The sequence below is a fragment of the Larus michahellis genome, chromosome 2 (assembly GCF_964199755.1).
Source record: "Larus michahellis chromosome 2, bLarMic1.1, whole genome shotgun sequence".
Taxonomy (NCBI): domain Eukaryota; kingdom Metazoa; phylum Chordata; class Aves; order Charadriiformes; family Laridae; genus Larus; species Larus michahellis.
In genome coordinates, this window is record NC_133897.1 from 71,904,614 (window position 1) to 71,928,128 (window position 23,515).

The 23,515-nt window shown below is 40.0% G+C and overlaps 1 protein-coding gene across 1 annotated transcript; it reads right to left on the bottom strand.

Annotated features, from left to right (window-relative positions):
- Window positions 1–13,320: 13,320 nt before the first annotated feature.
- RNF182 (ring finger protein 182) lies at window positions 13,321–14,318 on the bottom strand. Its single transcript, XM_074575852.1, has one exon. It carries the CDS (start codon window positions 14,182–14,184, stop codon window positions 13,447–13,449), a length of 738 nt encoding a protein of 245 aa, XP_074431953.1. The 5' UTR covers window positions 14,185–14,318; the 3' UTR covers window positions 13,321–13,446.
- Window positions 14,319–23,515: the final 9,197 nt, after the last annotated feature.

Sequence of the window (23,515 nt, forward strand, 5' to 3'; positions counted from 1 at the left end):
GATGGGGACCGGACTGGTTTTGGCACCAAAACACGCGCTCTTGGTATGCTAGTTTTAATTTTTATTCTCTTGTTATCCTACAGCGTTCCCTGGAAGACTTGACGCCATAACACAGCTCAGGGAGATCACTGGTCCTACCTGTACCTCTGCTCACTGAACATGAGCTACCATCTCTGGTTTGCAATTAAGGTGCTACGGTGCGACTAATGGCAGGAGCTTCTGGCACGCCGAGCTACTGAACATTTGTCAGCTTGAGGAATTCAAAGGCGAAGTCATACAACAAAGCAACTGGAAGAAAAAATACTCATGAAGGTCTCTTTCAGTAGCTGTGTTCATATGTTAAAAGGACTACGTAAAGTTGAAAGGAAAAAATACATACCTGAAGTATTTTTAACTTAACTCTTTGCTACGTTCAGTAGATAAATTGTTAACTCAAAAGGATTTTAAATATTTTAACTGCTTTGATCTGCAGTTTTTCCTTTTCTCTATTCCTCCTGGTATTTGGTGGTGGAAATAGAGGAGTTAATTGTGACTTGCCTGAAGATAAGGTATCTATCAATATTTTTTGCACAAGCGTGTTACTGGTTAGGATGTCCGTACTGGGGACAGGGGGAAACATTTGTTGTCGATTGTAAAGACTGTAGCTGTATTCCCCGTGCAAAAAATAGTAGATCCAGAAGAGTTTCACTCACATCAGGAACTTCAAAGAGGCAAGTATATTGCCATCTTTATGAATATACTTTTTTCAAACCAACCACATCTGCCCTCACTGTTTCCTTTAATGTTTGAGACTCTGCATGGTGGCTTTAAATAACTTTTAAAATGTAATTTTCACATTCTTATTTGTTTTGACTGATTTCTTAATACAATATAAAGTCCTTGCCAGAAACAATCCTTCTTTGTCAGATAAAGGCACCAAAGTAAACATCCCTCGATTTGTGCTTGGCAACAGCTGAAGAAAACCCTTGTCAAAAGGAAATTTCTTTTACTGCTGAAAGAATTGGTTATTAAATAAATCTTAGGTGATTTTTTTTTTTCCAGAAGCATAAGACTCCTATAGTGTATTTTTTCTGGTAGATTTTTCCATTTATGCCTTTACCTTCACCTTGGCTTTTTCCTTTACTATAAAGAATATGGAATTTTTCAATAAATTCAGAGACAAAATCGTGGTGGGAGCGCTGGGTAGCACCACGTCCACGTTCAATATCCATGTCCCGCGTGCCAGGTTGGTTAATGCAAAATATAGAATCAATCATAACGTTCACCTCCCAGTTTTGCCTCCCCACCGTTCAGCCTCCCCTGCCCATTACACATGACTGTCCCCCCCAGGGCCCCAGCTCCCACTTACCCACTTCCCTTTGCTTCCCTGCAGATGCTGCCCTGCTCCTCCCGAGTACCAAAGTGCTGGAGCAACAACATCCAGGTTATCACGTTGGCTCTGTCGTGGTTTGTAAATCACCACCAACCAGTACGCGCGGAGGTTTGATGCCGTGTAGTCTGGAGGTGAGCTTAGAAGGAAGAGCAGCGCTTGTGGTACAGGCTGCCGAGACAGCCAGCCGCAGAGATGGCATGGGATGCATACCTTCCTCTTCCCACTTTACAATGTCCAAGGGACTCTGAATATGTCAAAATCGCAATATTTTTTTTTTTTTTCCTCTAGGAATAATCACTCACATTTCAAATTGATTTACCCCCAATCCTACACATTCTTAGATTTAAAGCCTGTGCACAAATGTTTAGGCATTGCAAGCATTTGTGCCACACGCAGCTGAAGATACACCACCCCAACTTTTTTAACCAATTGCAATCCACAACACTGTGCAAATTGCAAGCACCTGTCATCATGCCACTGCGGAGAATTTTCAAAAACATATCAATTTAAAGAAATAAACAAGCAACGCATTATTTTAACAGCGACCTCTGTGACAGTGCTCTGCAAGCAGGGAAAGGCAAAGTCTAAATTAATTGTTTCAAGTATTCACTTTGAATTAGTCAATCAGGTCTAAGTATAATATTTCGTCTAGTGATTTGGGAGTTGTGCCTTGTGCAGAACAGAAAGAAATGCACAAAAGCAGCACAAGAAGTCAAACGGAAGGAGCGGAACGTGGCTGCAACATTTCCTTAAGAAACCCGTCAGTGAGACGGGCCGGGGCAGCAGAGGCAGCTGGGGGAGGATGGGGAAGGAGAGCTGAGGGGCCAGTGGTGGGGAGGGAAGGAAGGAGCTGCTTGCTCCGTGCTAGGCCGTGGGGGAAAGGACGGGTGGCTGCTGGAGCCACCGATGCCTGAGTGCAATTGCCCTGTAGCTGTAGTAGTCGTGCAGCGCAGAAGAAGATAAAGGTGCAGCGGGCAGTGTGGCCTATGAAGGAGAAAGCTCTCATCGAGCCCAGCCTCATGACTGGTGGTAAACACACGCTATGCTATGCTAGGAATGAAATCACAGAATCATAGAATGGTTCAGGTTGGAAGGGACCTTAAAGATCACCTTAGTTCCAACCCCCCTGCCATGGGCAGGGACACCTCCCAGTAGACCAGGCTGCTCAGAGCCCCATCCAGCCTGGCCGTGAACACTTCCAGGGATGGGGCATCCACAGCTTCCCTGGGCAACCTGTTCCAGTGTCTCACCACCCTCACAGTAAAGAATTTCTTCCCGATATCCAATCTAAATCTACCCTCTTTCAGTTTGAAGCCATTACCCCTTGTCCTATCACTATACTCCCTTGTAAAAAGTCCCTCTCCAGCTTTCTTGTAGGCCCACTTTAGGTACTGGAGGCTGCTATAAGGTCTCCCCAGAGCCTTCTCTTCTCCAGGCTGAACAACCCCAACTCTCTCAGCCTGTGCTCATAGGGGAGGTGCTCCAGCCCTCCGATCATCTTCGTGGCCCTTCTCTGGACTTGCTCCAAGAGGTCCATGTCCTTCTTGTGTTGGGGGCCCCAGAGCTGGACACAGTGCTCCAGGTGGGGTCTCACAAGAGCAGAGTAGAGGGGCAGAATCACCTCTGTTCCTCTTCACATTAACGGGAGCATAGGGCTTCTTCCCTCATTGCTGTGTAAAAAGCACACCCCATGATACCCACAAGGCTCTTCCATTTCTCTCTTTGAGGCCAGCACAGATTGCTCTGTAGGATTTCCCGGAGGTGTCCGGCACCAAATGATTCTCCTTGGTCAAGGAGACAGCCACAATTTATGTTTCACACAAGCAGGCGCAGCTGCAGGTAACATCTTTCAAGAAGCATCTCTAAATGTCGTCGTCGTTCAAGGTCTGGGAGATGCAGCCTTCCCGGTCCTCCCCACCCAGTTGCTATAGGGATGTACAACCAGGTGATGCTGAGGTACGTTTTTCTGCTCCTACCAGAGGCTCAGTCCCCGGTCAAAACACCAATGCCTCTAGCAAACCTAAACACGGAATAATTTGCCTTTTGAATAATGCGTCAAGGGCAAGAGGAACAGGTTCACATCCCTTTGTGGTGTGTAAGCAGTTCCTGGGATTTTCTGTATTTGAGGAGGGGGAGAGCTGGCTTTGAGCTCTAATTTGTCAAGAATCCTGGTCTAAGCTTAATTTATTTTCCTCTTTGGAGGTTCCAGTGATGCTGGCTGAGCGCTAAAGGCTCAGCACTTTGGATACCTAACAAAGCTGCTTCTTCTCGCAAAGTTTTTTGGTTTTTTTATGGTGCTTTTATCAGTACAGTTCAACAAAGAAACAAAGAACTTCTGAGCGAAGATCACGCTTGCTCTCATTTGCTTACGTACTGCACTTGATTTTCTAAACCTACGCTTTGGGCTGTGTCGGGAAAAAACAGGGGAAATATCTGAAATTCTGGTGTGGTAAAAATGAAGCTGAAAAGAAACTTCATGTTTGAATTTCCCGTGGGGAAAAAAAAAAAGCCTAAATTTTAATTCCAGCTTTTATTTCTACACTAGAAAAAGAGAAAGATAGTACACCTCCACCTTTTTCCAAATGTGGTTTACTCTCAGCTAAGAGTGGGTTTTGCCCACAATTCAGGGTTCAAGTATCTACAAGCTTAGAGGCTCACGAGATCTGGAAATCAGAAAGCTCACCAGTTCTGGGACATCCCTCAATTCAATAGAGAAAAAGGAAGTAAAGCGTGGCAGGTGAGGTTTTGCAATTTAAAAAATAAAGAAGCCACTGCACGAATTTTATATCTAACCACCGCTATACCAAAGTCTCATGCATTTAAAATGCAAATTACACCAGTGGCCGTGTACTGGCTAAATAAATCTTCCTATTCTGCCTGCTACTAGAAGATTACATCTCGCAACCCCCTGAGTTGTGCTCCCATACAGTCCAGCCGTGCCTGAAGCCAGCAGAGTTAACAAAACACACTTGCTCTTTGCAGTCCTGCTAAAAGAAGGAATAATTCATGCCAGAGGGTGTGCATTTGCTGTGCAGATCACCCCCGTGCCCCCCGCGGCCAGGCTCCACCGCTGCCTCTCTAATAACACGAGGGACAACCTGCAGCTTTGCAGCCTTCGGAAGAGGCAAACACTGGTGGGCTCAGGTTTTAGAGATGCTTCTACTCTAAGGGTTTCCAGGCAAGAACATCCTCCTCTAAACCAGGAATTAGTTGAGTGTTTTAACTTTTAAAAGTCAGTGGGCAAGGTCAGAAAAAGGTAGGACTCCAATGCAAAATACATGGTCAAAAGTACCTTCTGGCAGCTACCTGGAATGCTCCCTCGTACACGCTGTCATTTTATCTTAAAAATATGTGGTTGAGTGATCATCTAGAAATCTGCCTAACTTTTGTTTAGTTTTTTGCAATCTTCCTTTACACAAAATACTTCACATTCTCATGCAGTAAGCAGAAATATTTCGCCCTATTTGGTTAAAATTTTGTGAGACACTATCACATACTCACCTTCAGTCTATTTTTTAAACCGTTCTGATGAATAACAGGAATGAAATCTGAAAGACCTCCAAATCCAGCCATTAAGAAATATGCTTATCATGACAACTCTTTACTGAAAAATTAAATTTTTATTGAGTGAAACAATTGCTTTTACATTAGTACGTCATTATTTCAGATAGGAATAGTTATAATTTTGCCATTTGCTACCATGTCATAGTTTCTGTGTCTGCAAGACTTTGTTGTATTTCATTGTTCCACCCCTGAAATAAAAACAAACAAAAAGAAGTCCCCACACTATAACCTTTCTTCAAAAAACTAAAAAAAGGCAACTGTAGAAAGCAAAGTTACAGTGGACAAACTCCTCTCGTAAAACTCATGTTACATTTGGTAAACCTCAAGCTCATCTGGAATTTAAAACCAGTGGATTTTAGGAGACAAAGGATAATGTAAAGCAATATATGCTTAAACATTTTTGTTTTTTTTAGTTTGTCAGACCAAGAATCACACACTACAATGTGTCGATAATTCACTGGAGCTTGCACATGCATTTTTCACATTCTACCTGTCTTTGTGCATTATTTCTACAATCTTTTGTCTTACCACGTTACATCCAGCTGTTCGCCCTCTCCACCCAGGCCCTAGTGTGTGATTAAGCCTCTTCATTCTTTTTCTTTTTTTTTTTATTTAAAAAAAAAACTTTTTCCCCCCATACTTTCAGAACCTACTTGTGAAGATTCATTAACTACCCGCGTGATTTATACAGCCTCACTGACCTGGTTTTATTTATCATGTTTCATTACCAAAACAAACAAAAAAGTCATCAGGGATTTGCAGCTGAGCCTGGAAGAGCCACAGAATTCCTGAGTTTCGGCCTCAGAATTTTATTCTTTGCTGAGAGAAAACGAGCCCTATCTAGTTTTAATGCAATAATAATAGGTTGGTTTTTTTTACAGTCTCTCAGTTTTTCTAAGTAAAAGCAGGAAAAAGAAGGCGGAACATCGATGTAAAGAGCATCAATGTGAAAAAGAACTCCAGCTGAGGACTGCCGTGGAGCTCCGTGCTTACATCCCTGGGAGCTGAAGGCAGAGACCCCCAACTTTTGCCCTAACTGGTAATATGAAGGACTAAATGTAAAGGGCTTACCCTCTAAACGGCATAATTATTATTATTATTATTATTACCTGCCAGCATCTCCCCTTCTGGGAATGAATAAAGGAAAACATGAAAAAGGTCACAAGCCTCGAGGAAATAAAAGATTAAGTAAAAGGTGTTAAAAAAAATAATTAAAAAAAATTAAAAAAAAGCTCTAGGCTGTAGTTTGGGGTGGCTGCAGCATGTGGGTGAGGTAGGCGCACCACTGTGGCAGAGAGAGAAGGAATCTTGCAGTGCTTGCTGAGGAGTAGCTGCTCAGTCCAGCAATGTCCGGCCACGTGCTTCATAGAGCTAAAATCTGTACAGTTTATGGCAAGATTAAATTAAATATTCTCCTGGAACCTACCATCTCTTGCACTTGTGTGAACTGGGCTATTCAAACAGACAAGCTAGAATGCATGGGCTGAACACGTTCGCAAGTTTATCAATGCACATGGTTTTGCCCTCCGTATAATGCATGATACATAAACTAACAATAGCCAGGCGTAACACCTCAGATTGCGCGGTCAGGAGTGATACCAATGGCAAAGTGATTTCAGTGGCTGTGGGAGCACAGATGTCTTACAAATAACACTAATTAGAACCTCTTTCTGAGTGCTTCGCTCCAGCTCAAAGCGAAAAAGCAGCAGCAGCAGAAAAGGTTCAGGAGAGTGCAATGGATGGTGTCAAGCATGGCAGGGCTGCTATCTATCTAAGAAGAGATCAAACTGACTAGGTTCTTCAGCCTGGAACAGAGGCAGCCAAGGAGAAGCGTGAGGGATAAAATCACAATGTTAACACTTCTAGAGACAGACGAGGGTGTGGAGGAAACAATGTGCAATCACACCTCGGAACTGCTTTTCCCATCAGAAAAAGTAGAGGACACATAACTACTGTCTTAGGAGCTTTTAAGACAAAGTAGGCCTTTTCCACAAAGTATATAATTAAATTATGGAACTCACTGCTGCAGGATTTTATAGATGCCAAAACTATAAATGGGTTAAATCCAACATTTAAAGGAATTCACAAAAATCCATGGACAAGAATCAAACCCACGGATACAGACATAACCTCCATCTCAAGAGGTGTCCAAACTGCAGACTGCCAAAAATGAGGAGGTATACTGGAAGCTCACCATCATTTTTTTACATGCATCCACCACCACTCATTGTTAGAGAGACCCTTCTTGAACCAGCAGACCGTCTACCTGACCCAGGCTCAGCGTTCTCTTACAAAGCATAGTACTGCTTTTTAAAGTAAGTATCTTTTGAATGCAAAACCATATTAAGTCCATCTGTCTGCCTGGGGTTTTCTTAATCACACTGCTCCTTCTGGTCATTTGAGATGGGCAGGGGATTATCTAATAGGTTGTAATTAAATTGGCAATGCACTGTTTCTGCTGTCAAGACATGAGTCACTTTTTCATGCACAGATCTGATTCCAGCGACACAGTGGCAAAGGCATCTTTTCAAACTCTTCTTCTTAACGCTGGATTTACATTTTTCTTCTGAGCTGAGCTGTCAGCAAAAACGTCTTTGCAGTGAGTGGCAATCAATCCAGCCTTGTCTCTCAACACGTTAAGAGTTTTGACATCGTGTGGTTCTCACACAGAGGTTTGCTTATGAAAAGGACACTTAAATGCTTTTTAAAAGCGTACTTTTATTAAAATTATCCACTTTCAGAAAGAAAAGCTCTATCTAAAGAATTAGCCTGTTTGCCTCAGCACCTCTTGAAATTTCAGTAATATTGCCACGTACGCGCTTAGGAAGACGTATTTCTTCAGTTTCACTTGACATTTTGCACTCCCTAATGTAGAAAGAAGTGTCAGCTAGGACTTGACAGGAAATATGTCTACTGGTACATGGCATAACATCTCAGTGAAGTATTAGCTGTTCAGCAACTGGTTACTTATCTCTTGCATTACTTGAACAACAAGGACTATGAATTATTCAGCTACAGTATGAAACGGATAAGTATGATACATTTCACAGGTTTCATAAAAGTTAAAACAGTGGGTGCAGAATAAAGGGATCACATTAATGCAAAAACCAAACCAAAACAAAAAAACCCACCAACAGGATCAGTATGAAGAAAATATTTCCTAACAATGAGGCCTATTAAGTGACTGAAAAGTCCCTCATGGGAAGAGGTGGGGGCTTCGTCACTCGAGATATTTAAAACCAGACTAGATGAAGCATTCATCTCTACAGGGGCGGAGGAAATGGATAAAATGACTTACTAGGCTTTTTTCTACCCATCTCTGATTTCTATGATTTAATAGTTTTTTTTAAAATGCAAACCACATTTGTATAACACAAGAAAGAGGCAGAAATACAGTAAAAGGATTTTTAGTTGCAGTGTTGTCCAACGCAATGAAACTTGATTTAAAATTAAATTTATGCTAGCAATTCTGACTGCAAGATGACTTCCCTTTGTTTAAGGTCTAGCACTGAAAGCTTTGCTACTGCCACACGCGTCTCTAAAAAGATGATTTAGCATTCCCAGACTGGGGATTTATTCTCTGTGCCAGAACTCTTTATAAACTGTGATGGTTCAACTTTTGACAAGGGGAGCTGATGCAAAAGGCAGAAAGGTCCTTTATAGAAAAGCAATGGAATATGAGGTTTGTGCCTAAGGTCTGGCAGACTTATAAACTCCCTGAGGAATCTCCAGCACTAAATATTTACTGATGTCACTCAAAGGATAACATCTAATCTGCTAGTATGAAAGTGAAAGTAGACTCTCAGAACAGTCTCTTTCCATCCCTTTGAATATCTTAAAATGATTTAAAAAGCCTCACTTTTTCTTCTTCCCCCAGTATTTTTTTTCTCCTTGAAGGCACTGCTCCATTTAAAATAAATCACACTGTCTTGTTTGTAGAAACGTGAAGAAATCCAGAGGAAAAAACCAAACCGAGAAACCTTGGGATAGCTAAAATAAGCCTGCTTAAGAGTGGAACGCTGTGGACCTTTCACCTCCCGCATCATCCACGCAGGAAGACAAAATCATGACGTACAACTGCTGTCCAAGAAACCAAGATGCAAAACTGAAGCGAACCGTCACTGAGGTAACGCGGGGGAGTGTGGCGAGTCATAGTGGTCCACAGGCTTGGGACAGCCCTCCCACTAGTTCTGAACCAGCCAAGACAAGGCAGGATGTAGCCACGTGTTTTCCTTGCTTTGACATCAAAACTGTTATAGCAACCTGCTGCCGTTTCCCCTCTGCACCCCATTCGCTCTCACATCCTGGCTGCAATTTGCCATCTTTTCAGTATTAACCTTGTTTTGCTTGACTGAGCTGTAAACTCAGTATAGTAGAAAAGGTTAATTCATTTCAAAATGCTGTTTGCCCACAGTTCCGTATAACCTTGTCCCAGCAGAGGGGGCAGAAAAGTGATGGGGGAAAGTGAGTTGAATCTGACCCTGGAAATGGTTAGAATTAGGAAAAACAATGGTTCTGTACCCTAATAGCAAGTAACTCCCTCAAAACCAACATCATCTACCTTCCCGTGAACTTCCTCAGTTCCCCTTCCTCTGGTTGAAGTGACGTGTAGCCATTTATAGCTGTAAAGCTGTGTTTCCCTATACTGTGCTCGTCTATTTGGCTGTTTGCTGCTGGACTCATCTCTATCTTCAGGTAATAAAGTCCATTGCGAAGAGTGTGTATTCTTGGACACATCGCAAAATGTTGCCAACCCTGAAGTTTGCCAACAGTGTTATCAGGACAAGAGTTCACCTATTTTAAGTGTTTTGTATTAGCATATATAGTTTTGCAGGCATATAATCAATATAGTAGGACAAAGCTCACAATGCAGCTAAACCAAAGACGTCAGCTTTGTGCCTTTAAATAGCTAACATAATAGAGGGAGTATGCCCACATCTAAGGATCTCTTTAAATTATGAAGTTCAGTACTTTGCCATGTGGAAAGTAAAAATACTCAACTGCAGTAGCGGCATCAAATGATTTCTAATTACCAAATGAGTTTTAAAGCCCAAAAGGGTCAGTATGAAAAACATTAAACTCTGTTTGCAGCTCTCCCCCAAACTCCTTATTTAAAACACAGCCCCTTTGTCCCAGGCACAGACCCCTCTCTGCTTTGCACAGCCTCCCAACCACAACCCACTCCCAGCCCCGAGGACCCACATCCTGTTTATGAACCCACAGGCCCTGCTCTCCATTTAACCCCCTCTCTGGTAATTGCCCTTCAGGCTCTGGGCTCAGGCCACGCTTGCAGAGCTTCATCCCTCGCTGGGTCCCACCAAGAGGGGGATGCCACTATATCACACTGTAAATGAGCAGCTGGTGAGGATACAGTCCACATCCATAGGATAAGCGTGAATTTAAAAAAAAAAAAAAAAAAAAAATCTCATTTGGACTAAATTAATGCTGTAGTAATGAATCTATAACACTTTGTACCTCGTTGAGTCACATGTCTGGGCAAAGCAGGAATAAAATCCTGAAAGGGAATTGCCTTGGTGTGCAGGCAATATTTCACAACCACAGGAGTCATTACTCTCCAAGGAGAGCAAAAAAGTCATGGAAAAAGAAGGAAAAGCAGGCAGGCAGGTATGTAGGATCTGATTCTAGCCCCATTTACACTGACTTCAGCAGAGTTATTCCCCTGCAGAGAACATGAGGTTTTCAGTTCTAAGTCTTAAAGATGGTGGAGAATAAAAATGAGAGAGTAATATCTGAAGTTCTTCTAGTGTCAGTCACACAGCAAATATCTTTTCCACAAATAATTGAGATTTAGACCTCCTTACATTCTCAATAGCCATATTATAAGTCATATAGGAATTTTATGAGACCAAAGCTGTAATAACATGCTCTGGCTGAGCAGCAGAATGGCTACACAATCAATATGTTTTTGCACGCTCGCATTTTTGAGCGGATTAGTATTACAGCACGGTCTAAATAACAGCATAAATTTAACAGTGTAGCAGCCTAAAAAACAGCGAAGCGTAATAGCAGGTGTATTTATTTGTGCTGTGATGTGTAACTGATACCACTGAAATCCTGCTGAGATTAGACTCTGTTTTAAAACAGAGTACAAAATACCTGGTGCTGGAGCTAAGATAATCAACTTAAAATCAAAAGGAGAAGACAACAGGTAGCACTGTAGACGTGTTGTGCAGAGGAAATACACGTGTGTCACACATTTGCAAAACCTACTTCCTCTATCAGGCAGCCCTTTATTAGAGACACTGTATTCAGACAAATAGAACAAACCCTAAAACATATAAATCCCTAACACTACAAATACATCTTTTCCCAAAGTTATGAAGTACTATAAAACCACATAAGTTTCTATTTTTTTCTTGCTTTTTCACATGATCATCATTGGATACTTAAAATTTATTAGTTCATAGATGAGTCAAACCTTGCAGTATACCAGGATTGGAGATGATACCTCTTCTAACTCTACGTGCTTTACCACAAGCGTGAAAAACAATTACTTAGGAATAGTCATTTCTATGAATTCTGAAAATATTTTAGTTATAATTGTTATCAAGTCGTTACAGAGAAGTCTGAAACATTTCCTTTAATCATTCAGTACATAGCTCCATAACTCCATACACTTGAAAACTATGATTTCTCTAGAAGTTTTCATAACTCCATACACTTGAAAACTATGATTTCTCTAGAAGTTTTCTTCTCACATGTGTCTATATGTACATACATACACATATATATGCACTATTAGAAAATGAGTGTCAAGAAAAGCAGGACTTTTACATTTCCGCATTTTCCCTATGTTTGCAATAGGAATCAAACTACTGTAGATACCATCTGTGCCATCTACAAAAATTGGACCATCTTGACTTCAAATCCTCTTGACAGACACAACAACCACTTACGCTCTCCTTTTCAGCATTTTTCATTCTTACCAAAGACTACAAATATATTGTTAGGCCTTACATTCACTGTTCATGCAACAAACACCTCTCCCTCTTACACTGACTTGAAATTACTAAGTTTTGTGCCTGGTCCAAAAACTATGCTTGCACTGCTCAACTCCTCCTTCCCAGTTTTCACTCTGCTGTGCACAGGAAAAATGAGTTTGCAGCTGTGGCATTGACTAGACCTAGTTATACACATAAACATTAAATATTTCTTATTTTTGTGCTCTTCCAGTTCAAAAAGTAGCCTAAACCATGCAACATACAAGCAAGCCTTACAGGGCCTGATTCTATTTGTGGAATGGTAAATCATCAGTAATTCCTCTGAACTCAACGAATCAAGACACACTTATTGCCACAACTAGAGTGCCATCAACTCACAATGGTGATAGGAGGAGTTCAGGGTATTAAACATTTTGAAGGACTATGAAACAGAAACCTTCCCAAAGTCTCGTAGTACCTCCTTACAACGCTCATTCTGGGAGCTCAGAAAGCAAAAAACCCCAAAACCCAACAGTTAACCATTTCAGAATATTTCTGAAATTTGTATTAGTTATTGAAGGTCCATTTCCTAATAGTTGGGAATAAAAATCTGTCTTGATAGCTAAAGTCACATAAGCCAAATTCTCCAGTGTAGCTACCGCAGAGTAGGTGGGCAACAAGTTGGTCAGGAAATTTGTTAGGGGAGGACTCACGGGTTGGAAATGTGGTGTGGTGGTGGAAATGCTGGGAGGGAGGGTAAGCACAACATAGCTAGAGAAATCTGCAGAGCTCTGAACCCTCGAAAGGAAGCCTACGGTGTACGCACACTGAAATAAGCGCATCTAGAGAAGAGCAAATGTGTGGCTGGGTCCCTGCAAGTACTCATTAGCAGGAGTATCTCAGAGGGAGTTGCAACTATATGACAAGAAAAGTGGGCTTCTGCTTGGGGAAAGTGTTCTGCAGACATGATTTTAGCATGGGAAAAAAAAGAGGTTCCTCATTTCACAGAATGCAAAAAATCTGTGACCACTGGCACCCCACCAATATTTTTGCTATAACAAGAACTGGAAAAAAACAACGGTAACTTGTCTTCTTATAATATTAACTAATGAAGCGATTTCATTTGCTATAAATGATAAAAAACCCAGATATTCCAAAGCATGAGATGCTTTGTATGAAGAGATGCTGTAATTTGACCTGTCAGGTGCCTGTTAGACGAGTTCCTTATAGGGCTGATCCTGCAGCCTTGACTCACACGATCAAGGCAATAGAAAACAAAAGGCTACTCATTTGAATAGTGGCAGCAGCAGGCACCAAGTTTGGCAATTTTGCTTTATCCCTTTCTACAGCCTGGCCTTTTAAAATCAGCATGTAAATTTTATGTCCGTTATTTATCTTTAAAAAAGGAGGAAAAACAGAAAAGAAACCAAATCAAAATAAATGGACCATATAACTAGGGCCACTGCTTCCATTTAGTGGGATGGGCAACAACAAGAATAAATAAGAATACAAAGACAGGATAAATCAACTATGCTACACATGTGGCAACACATTTTACTGTATTTGTTATCAAGATGACATGCAGTCTAGAACTTCATGGCAAACACACTGGCAAAAGCCATAAACCATGAGAATAACAAGGCTCGAAGGAACAAGGCTTACAAAGACAACCCCAAGGGTAACTTTCTTAGATACCAGTAAATAAATCCCTAAAGGCAAGGAACTGAAGTACAGCAACCCTAGCAACCACACTAGCACCCGAATTGAGGTCTGGAAGAGCAAAGATGTGCAGTTCCACACTGTCCAGTTGTGGGACACAGTCGCAACAGAGTCAAAACTTGTAGGCCTGTAAAATTCCACCACGGGGGTTGAGTTCAGAGTCTGGGGGCTTTCTCTTTGTACTTCCATGATTGTTATAACCAGGCAATTAGAAGAGGTGTGAGAAGGGCTAACCAGAGATGCCAACCTTTTGGGAGTCAGCAACAGTTCTGTTGGATTGTCTGGTAGGCACTTCTTTCCCTTTCCCCCACAAGCTAAATTCAGAAGGATGTTGTTGTCATCAGGAAGACTACTAACCTCATCATCTGGCAGGCACGTTTCAAACCTGCAAAATGGGCATACTATGACTCCTTGCGGGGAATCACCGAAGTCTATGATCTTGCAAAGGCATTTGGCACATACTCTGTGACAACACTCCAGCACTTTCGGTTTTCTCTGTCGCAGGTTATAGCGGTTGTAACAGATCTTGCACTCAAGCTCATCTGAGCTCTGAGTCTCCACAGACTCCTCTGGTAGCTGAGTGGTCATTTCTTCTGATGGTTTTTAGACTGGAGGAAAGAGGAGTCAAGTGACAAAGAGGTCACTCAGTCTTATTTTAGAAGTTTTTCCTGATGATCATATCAACCATCTCAAACAGGAAAAGAGGAGAGGATGTTGTCGAAAAGCATCAGTAGGCGTCATCCCTTTTCAGGTTCTGCTAGGGATTGTGCACTGCATGTCCTTTACTCTGAGCCAGGCATCCATCTGAAAAAGATGATGTGGAGTTTCTGTGGAAGAAAAGAAAAAGTTGTAGCAGGTGAAATATGCAAGTTCCACTTCTTACAAGCTTAGCTTCTTTGCTAAAAATACCTCTAAGGTAGTTTTTTTTCCTGTGGCATATGGGGCCTGTATTGCAATCATGCTGATAAACCTTAGAATCATGCTGCATACATTTGTTTTAGACTTGTAACTTTGACTGGCTCAGCCCATGAAGTTTTCGGCAGAAGCTGCAATCTAATCACTGATCTGTGACCCTTTGTTTAAACCCTGGTTTCCTAAGGAAATGAGACCTGACCCCTGGAGCTTTTCGGCTTTCTCGGCAACTTGTGAACCTGCTGCCCCATTTCAAACAAATCGGCAGAGGAGCAACAGCACCGAAGATAATTAGGTTTCTAAAGAAGTAGTGAACACTGGGAGTTGGCTAGAAGAGGGGGAGAGGTATTTTTAATAACTGCCATTTATCCTGGAGGGCAATGGTCAGCCAGCACACACCCAGGTTCTGCTCTGAACAGGCTGAATGCTGCCGCTGCTCAGCCAGAGAGCAGGACAACACAGGAGGAAGCTGGTGATACTCTGGGGAAATAAACAGGTTTTTGGGGGTGGAGTGGGTATGGAAGAGGGCTGGTGCTATCGAATGTGAGGACATATGTAAAATTTGGAAAAGATCAGGCTTCATTAATTTTGCTGCTTGTGGAACAGCTCATTTCTCTGCCCCTTCACCTAGCTGCTGAACACAGATACTGAAAATGAGGGTTCTTTAAGCTTGCAACAAATGCCTCCGTTAATGCGTGGATGCTAGGGTGAAGGCTAACATGTCTCTCAAGGGCATTTTCCAGACGCACTGGCTTTCATGGCAGCGACAGCTGTTTCACACCTCAGCTAAGGAGAGACCCGTGGCGTGACTGCGCTACTGCACTCCCATTCTCTGCAGCCTTTTTGCCACCAGACCCATCAGCCTCCCTTAAAAACATGTTTTGTCATATTTTGTAAGCATGCATTTTCACTACTTCAGGAAACAGTCTGTGTATTATAAACAAAACATTAACCAGGACTATGTACTCTGGGGAGCAATAACTACCAGCACTTACAAAACAGCTTTATCTGCCAGAGGATATAAACTTCTCCCAAATTCAGGCATATGCTTGCTCATAAAAACGCATATGGTGTTGCATTTTGCAGGTTTTCAAACTTAGTCCTTCACTGCTAGAGTAGCAAGGAGCTTGCCATGGGGGTCAGCGATGTGTCCAGCTGCCTCCTGCAGTATCAATAAATGGCAGGCACATGGAATATGAAAAAAGTGGCCTATTTCAATAAACTTATGTCTTGACTATTAGTTTTGTGAAATGTTTGATTCCTTTCCCTTAGAAGTTTTTACTCGCTGCTAGCATTCAGATTTTTGTCCTTTTTCTTGAGAACAAGGCAGAAAGTTCTGTCTTTTAAGCAATGTGTTCCTTCTGTCAATATATTTTACCTGCCAACCACCAGGTACAATAAAGTCTCTTTCACGGGCCTCTTGTTCCTACTGTGCTTCAGGTATTTTCCATTCTCTCTCTTAACATTCTGCACAGCATAGCTTCTCTTAGTAACATAATTTCTAAAACTCACCTCCTGGATATTTAAAACAAAGACGATACACTTCAGACAATGCAGTAATGAAAAAAATACGACAACACAGTGAAGAAAAAACATATTTCTGTAAGTATTTATAACAGACATGGCTCCCTCCCTGTTCAATTTTCTTAACTTTTTTTTCCTGCCTCTTCCAACCTGTTTCTTTAGTGCTTTAAAAGTTTTCATCTCTGCCTCACAGTTGTTTTTATTATTTGCACTGTGATTATATTTGTGGTGTGTTCCATTAGGCAAGGCAAACACGAGAAGGTTGATCCATAATTTTCAGAGTGTACAAGCTAAACATAAGAGACAAAAAGTACATTTTTTACAGATCTTATAACCTATCCTTTATCCTTTGTTACACTGTGTGCTTCCTTATTCGTTTCTACTACTCTTTTTATTTCATTCCAAATAGCATCTTCCAGATGACTTTTAGGCATATATAAATGTCAAGAGATGCTAACTTTCCAAAGGATGAAGAAACCATAAAGCAGACCTAAAAAAGTGAAATGCCAGCTTACAGGAAGGCAAAGCACTGCTGAAAAGTTAAGCAGCTAAACAAAACAAGCAACGGTTTTGAACTTTCACATCTTGAGTCTCATTCATCTTCTGTACCTGAGGTGAATTAGGATTACTAACGTGTTCATGCTTCACAGCTGAGGCTGGCAAATGTCCTATGACATAAAACTAAATTTCTGATTAACCAAAAATCTTACAGAAAATGTGTCTGCTTCTCATGGAAAATTGTGACCTTTCTGTGAAAACTCCCAACTAGAAAATCTTTGTATTTTAGTGTTTACCTTTCTAATGAATGTTTCCATGTCTTCCCAAAAAGCAGACCACTTTCCAACCAATTCTACTTAGACATGGATCACTTCTGCCTGAATCTGTTTTAAAACTGAAAGTATTCTCCTGATTCTACCCCCGTTAAGTGGCCAGATTTAGCATTAATACAAGCAGTAACAAGTCCCTGGGACTAGCAATGTCCCAATTGCTAAATTGGGACCATTAGCTTCATTTCCAGAACACAACGATCCTCTTATTGTAGTTTCTGTCCTGAGCTATTCTACAAATTATTTTCAAACTTTTTTTTTAATGTACTGTACAAGAAAGAGCTACTTTCATCATCTTTCTCTCTTCACAGAGTCTCTTCAAAAACATATCCATCAGTAATAAAACATCATTGACTCTTTTTCTTTGGCTAAGTTTAGATGTTGAATTTCTCCTTATGTGTTCTAGTGTGATTACTGCTTACTACTGTTCTTCATTTATACATCTTTTCCTTTGAAAATTAAAATTTAATCACTAATTCCTATTAATGCTATTCATACATATTTTACCTTCTCAGCTCTATAGTGATTTTAGATGCTTCCTCTGTCTTTTTTGCTTTCTTGATTTTTTAGGGAATTTTCTGCTTTTCCTTCTCAGTTCCCACTTTCCCGCTTACTTTTTCTCTGCTGAGAACTGACACCTTTTTAAGCTTAATTAATGCTGCCCTGCTATATACACCATATATATAGTAAAAAGCTCTCCGATCAGAGACTTAGTAAAAATATAAGAAAACTGAGGATTTAAAAGAATTTTTACTTCAAATTAGCCCTATTTCTTTAGAAAATGAGACATTTCTTGAGAAATATGGCCAACTATTTCTTCAAGCTACTTCTACTCTATGTCAGAGATTTTCTAGCTTGTCTTTTCCGTGTCTCCCAGGTGCATATTTACTGGAAGCAGGCAGAATATGGAATTAAAGTAGGGAACAGATTAACTACTGCCTCTCTGAATCCTGGTCCCCCACCAAAAATGTGGCAATTCACATACTTCTGCTTTCTTTGTGTTGGAAGCAAAAGAAGCTACAATATTACACAGAATAAAAGAGATTGTGTCTGTGTGTTTGCATTTTGTCCTCCTCTTTGAGCTACTTTTTTATGATGCCACGAGAAGGTATGTCCCTATTACACACTCCAATATTCCATTACTGTTTGGTCTTTTTTAAATATGGGGCTGCAATCTGCATGTTCTTTCTGACCTTCACATCAGAGGGCAGTCAAGTAAAAATTCCTGAGTGCAAATCCTATGATAAGCGTAACCTCCTTCACTTAAAGTACAAAATTGCTACTGACTTCACATCAAAGTGAGGTCAGGCTCCCTGCCTATTTTTAAAGTACTGTGTTTATTTTTATTAATTCTGATATTTTTCATGACTTCAAACTATTCCTTACGTCCGGTTTTCCACTTGAGCTTATTTATTTTTAGATAGAGGTGTCCCACCTGCTTGTTTGATACCAACAGACACAAGTTGCAACTAGGGAAATTTCAATTAGGTATTAGGGAAAAAAAAACAAACCACAAGTTGTTCAAACACTGGAACAGGTGCCAAGAGAGGTGGAAATGAAATCTCCAACCTTACAGATATTGAAAACTTGACTGGATACAACCCTGGTCAAGCTGCTCTACCTTGGAATTTGGCTGTACTTTGAGCAGAGGACTGGACTCTTTCTGGAGATTCCTTCCCACTCAGATTATTCTATGACTCCATTTTGGTATCCTCAACTCACTTTATGCAGTCTATTTGAGAAGCTTTGTCCCTTACTGAATAAGGAATCAGGCTTACAGTTGCTATGTAGCTAAACATCTCTCCTAGATGATAATTCTTTCATTTAATATATTAATTCCTTTTTACAAGAAAGCCTAGACACTTTCTGCTATTCTGTCTCCCACAGAACCTATCTGATGGGATCAACACAATCCAATTGCAGAACCTTCCATTCCTGTGGCTATTATGTAGCTCATAGTGGCTTTCCAAACAAAATATAAACTACTAGACACGTACAATGATAACAGCATCCATTGCAGTTTATCCAGGAACAAGCACATTTGTTATACTATGACAAGCCCTTGTCTTTTGTAAGAGTTCTGTCTAAGCGCTGCAGGAGTGAATCCATCATTCCTGTTCACTTCATGTTCTGCTGCTGCTGGAGCTCTGACTCCTTCTCTTCCCCTTTCTGGTGCTACCTGCCCTGTACCTTGCAGTCTCCTGTACCTGACCCTTTTACTAGAAAGGGAAAAGAGCTGAAGATGGAGAGGCAACCTGGCTGGATGGCAGAAGATCGCCAGCAGTCCCCACAGTGCTCCAGCTGACTGCTGGAGGGCAGTCCCAGAAGCAAGGGAGACTGTCCTCCCTTGAGAGCAAGAGGAGGCCACCCACAGAACAGGACTGAATAAACAGCAAGCCTTTGGATGCGACCCCAGGCATGGGCAGAGCGCGATGGACTACTCCAGCCCAAACAAGCCACTGTCCATCGATCAATTTGCTACTAACCACTGCTGTGTTGCCGACTGCAGATTGCAGGCTTTCATCCCCAGTGTGAAAAGAAAGGTGAATGGGTTGCACAACATGCTATGGCCCTTCTTTGCACTCATCGATCAAACACTGCCTAGACATCGTGTTCTTATGAGAGGCCAGAAGCAATCAGTTGTAGATGAAACTCTCAATATTGGAGCTCAGTCATGCTGACAGGGCAAAGTAGATGGGAAATTTGTGCTTCCCTTCCCTAATGAGAGATCAGCCTTGTCCAGTTTATCAAACCAACCTTTTATCATTCATCTCACACTTCTTTTTTCTGTGAAGGGAATTTGCCAATATTTCACATATAACCTAAAATGAATACATGAGGTCAGTAATTAACTTCCATAAGGTATCAACCATGGAGCTACCCAACGTGTGATATTTTTGAAGGTTTTTAAAGTTTCCTCTAAATGCAAGCCAAGTGTATTTAGGGAGTAAGACAAGGAAAAAATATGTAGAGATAAATGAATACAGAGAAACTTACTTTCCAAGATAAAGAACTTCTTGCAAAGGTTCACTTGCAGGGAACACATGAAATGCCTATTCTTCACATGGGCAAGAACTGGTGGAAAGGAGGGAAAGAAAATTAGTAGAGCAGGAATACAGCTGGGAGACGAATCCAGTCTGTTTTCTCTGAAAGAGAGGAAGTTGTCCAACTTCTCTAGTTTGGATGGAAATACCCATATGTTAAGATTTCTATTTAGAGAAATATATTGGGTAAATCTCATTTACTAAAATTATTTCTGTAAAATAATCCAGAGTCGTCTTTACAGATCTGTTGTTGATTTTAAGCCTCTTTCAATATTACGCACTAAACACTCTGAAGTGCTATCTGTTCTAGAAACCACATATTCACAAATGTTAGCAATTCACTCCAAACCCCAAAAGCAAAGCAACTAAAGAGATAAACTGGGCTTGAAAGAAGAGTTTTTAAAAACATATTGAAATACTTTCCTTCACAAATCTCATAGAAGCTCTTTGATCACTTCTAATTTTCCAAACTAACTGCAGTCTCTTCTCCAGCACAGACCAGAAAGCAACCATCTCCGGTGGACCACTGCATTCACATTGGAGCAGCTTTGCTGCATTCTGACTCAGCAGGAAATGACCATCGCACTGGATTTTTCCAGCTTTTGCTGAACACAATGCAAAAAAAAAAAACAACCCTAAACCACTTTACTAATCTGACATTTGAATAGACTACGTTCAAAGTGCCAGCAGCTATCACATGCTCAACCTGTTTCATGCCACATTTCTGCTAACATTGGATGGGTTTTAACAATGGACATTTCCCTGTCAACTCTAATCAATGCGAGACTTTGCGCAAGAGTTACAGAATGTGGCGTACTGATCCGTGCTTGGTTTATGGTCAGCTGTATAAACTGCTATGAAAACTGCCTCAATTCTTTTCACAAAAACTTAGTCTTCAATGGGATAGGGAATGAGGTTATTTCTCAAATAACTATACATGAAAGAGAAACTCTGTAATATGTACAGCAAATATGTGTGTATTATTGACTGCTTCACCAGAGACTAATATCAAATACAAGTATTTTTATCGGAAGTTATTGTTACAAAATTTAGAGTCCTTGCCTGATCTCTCTCAATCCTCTACAACAATATCACAAAAATACAAAATACAGAAAATCATAGCTTTTTGTATTCAAAGCAGAGTTCACGGGTCTCTGATCATTTAGTATGAGAAATCATGTAATATTAATGTGCCATCTTATATTAAAAAAAAAAAAACAAACAAAAAACAACCAACAAACCCAACAGTTAATGTTGGGGTTTTTTTATTATTTTCTACGCTGGTAAGTAAGCAGGTATATTTTCATCTAACACAGGGTTCACTTTATTCAATATTGTGGCAGTGACTCTTGGGGTCCTTTCTACGTCCTTTGCACGTGCATATTCAATATCACCAGACTCCATTTCCCCTTAACAATATCATTTGCAATACTTTTTTTTATTCCAGTAACTCACATTATGTGTCAGGTAGTAGTGGAAAATGGTATGAATAAACAGTGAACACCTTATTAAAACCCCACTATCCTCAATGACTTTTTTTCTAGCTAGAGGCTACTACAGTATTGATATGAATCTTAAAACTGACTGTGATGCAAAAAAGAATGTTTTGCTAGTTAGGCATGTAGACACAAGCAAAATCCCTTCCAATATTTTTTAAGAAGGATTTTTTCCTCATATATAATTCACGAGTTATTTATATAGCAATATGCTGAATGACTGCTTAATGTGACATACGGTTGTGGGTTGCTTTGTAGCTGTTTCGAGAATAAAACTAATAAAGGACAAAGGATCAGATCTCTTAATAGCTGTCTTGATTTAAACAGACTATTAATTACACTAAATCAATAAGTAAAAAGAGGTAGCTTGAAATTTGTATCTAAAATGGTAACATTTAATTTTGGAAGTACACAAGTTAAACAGAATTTGTTCGTTTTAAAATGATTTTTGTTTCACAACCTGCTTACTTGGCCTGTTTTCGCGTTTTGTCTTGTACTGTTTTCCACTGCCAATGGCTTTTCCTTTATGACTCTGAAACCAAGAAATGATCTACTCCAGTAAGAATATATTTCACGATAGAACTCATGACCTTACTATTACTTTAGGGAAAGGTTAGACATTCTCCTCTTTGGCAGCAGGGGTGCCTTTTGGCAGCTTTCTCAGATAAGACAGAGTTATGTTTCTCTGCTTTAACGTTTGTGTCCTTTAGAAGCTCTTCTGAGAACTGAACAGACTGCAGGACATTGATTCTAGAATATGACTTGAAAAGATACAAAAATGATAAATAAATAAAAAACTTCCCAGTATTTCTTAATATAGGCATAAATGTTTAATCATGTGACCTACAGATATGTTTAGCATTTATCTTTAAATTAGGCATTATTAAAAGCCAATATGATTTTGTGTTAGGTTTCCGAATACATGAAGATAACACCATAGAAACCTCCTTGTTTTGTTCGCAATTGTATGTTTCAATGCAAGTAATTAAAATAAGTCCAGAAATACTTTTTCTTTTTTAATAAAAATTACTGTCATACTTGGAAGATATTAAGTGATATACATAAAATTTAAGATCCCCAAAATATGACAGAATTCGTTTTCTTTGGACATATTTTCTATATTATATAATTTCGGAGGGATCAGGTGGGACAAAATTACAGAAAATTAATGGTGATTACATCATTCAGTGAGAAATTCCTCTTCACACAGGGGAATCATTTTAATGCATAATAATAAGTTCCAATTAACCTTCAAAATAAGATTTAAATAGAAAGTAAGCGTTGCATTAGCTTTGTCCTAATAGAGCTGAAAATAATCCCAGAATAGACTAGAAATGAAGCTGTACTTCCTGCCTTTTCTATTGTCATTAAGAGCAATCTGTCTAATACTGAAGTATGTTTAACTTGGTTCATTCTGCTTCAGATGTTTTTGAGAATATGACTATGTATAAAGACTTTACTATATTGTCTATTTTATCTCAATAGGTTAGCGCAAACGGAAAATAAAAAGGGTGAAGCATTATACAGGGCAGTACTGAAACTGAAGTTTATGTATTGTTTACATCTATTTGGTAACAAGGTTTTCTGCTTTAAGTACTGCTCAGAATTTGTGTGTTATCCCATACGGAAAGGAAAACAGTAAAGAACAACTACAGTTACTTCAGTCACAGAATGTTTGAAAACCATATATCAAAATAATCCAAATCCAATACAGATTTCCACTTATAAACAAGTTTTCCAGACCTGGTCTTCCACCAGCATATCCTTTTTGAAAAGCTGTCAACCAAAATCTAATCTAGCTGATGTTGCGGATACTCCCAATAGCTTGAAAAGAAAAGGGAGGGCTCTTAGGAAACAATACTTTACCATGGATATACTAACCTGTAATTTTAGTATTTAGTTCACTTAAAGCACACATCTAAAAATAGTTACTGCTGGGATCCAACTTATTTTTATTTTGGCAATAAAGCAATAGTTGGCATATACTCCCTCCTCACTTGACATTATTATGTATGACTAGAATTGCAATGATGCAACTAAGAAAATTTTTGTTTAAAAATCTTATTGATGTATTTTAAAAGGAGTAAACACAAAAAACCCCCAGATGTTATGAAAA

Excerpts from the sequence above, each read along its gene's own strand:
- RNF182 (XM_074575852.1), bottom strand. The coding sequence starts at position 14,184 with ATGACCACTCAGCTACCAGAGGAGTCTGTGGAGACTCAGAGCTCAGAT.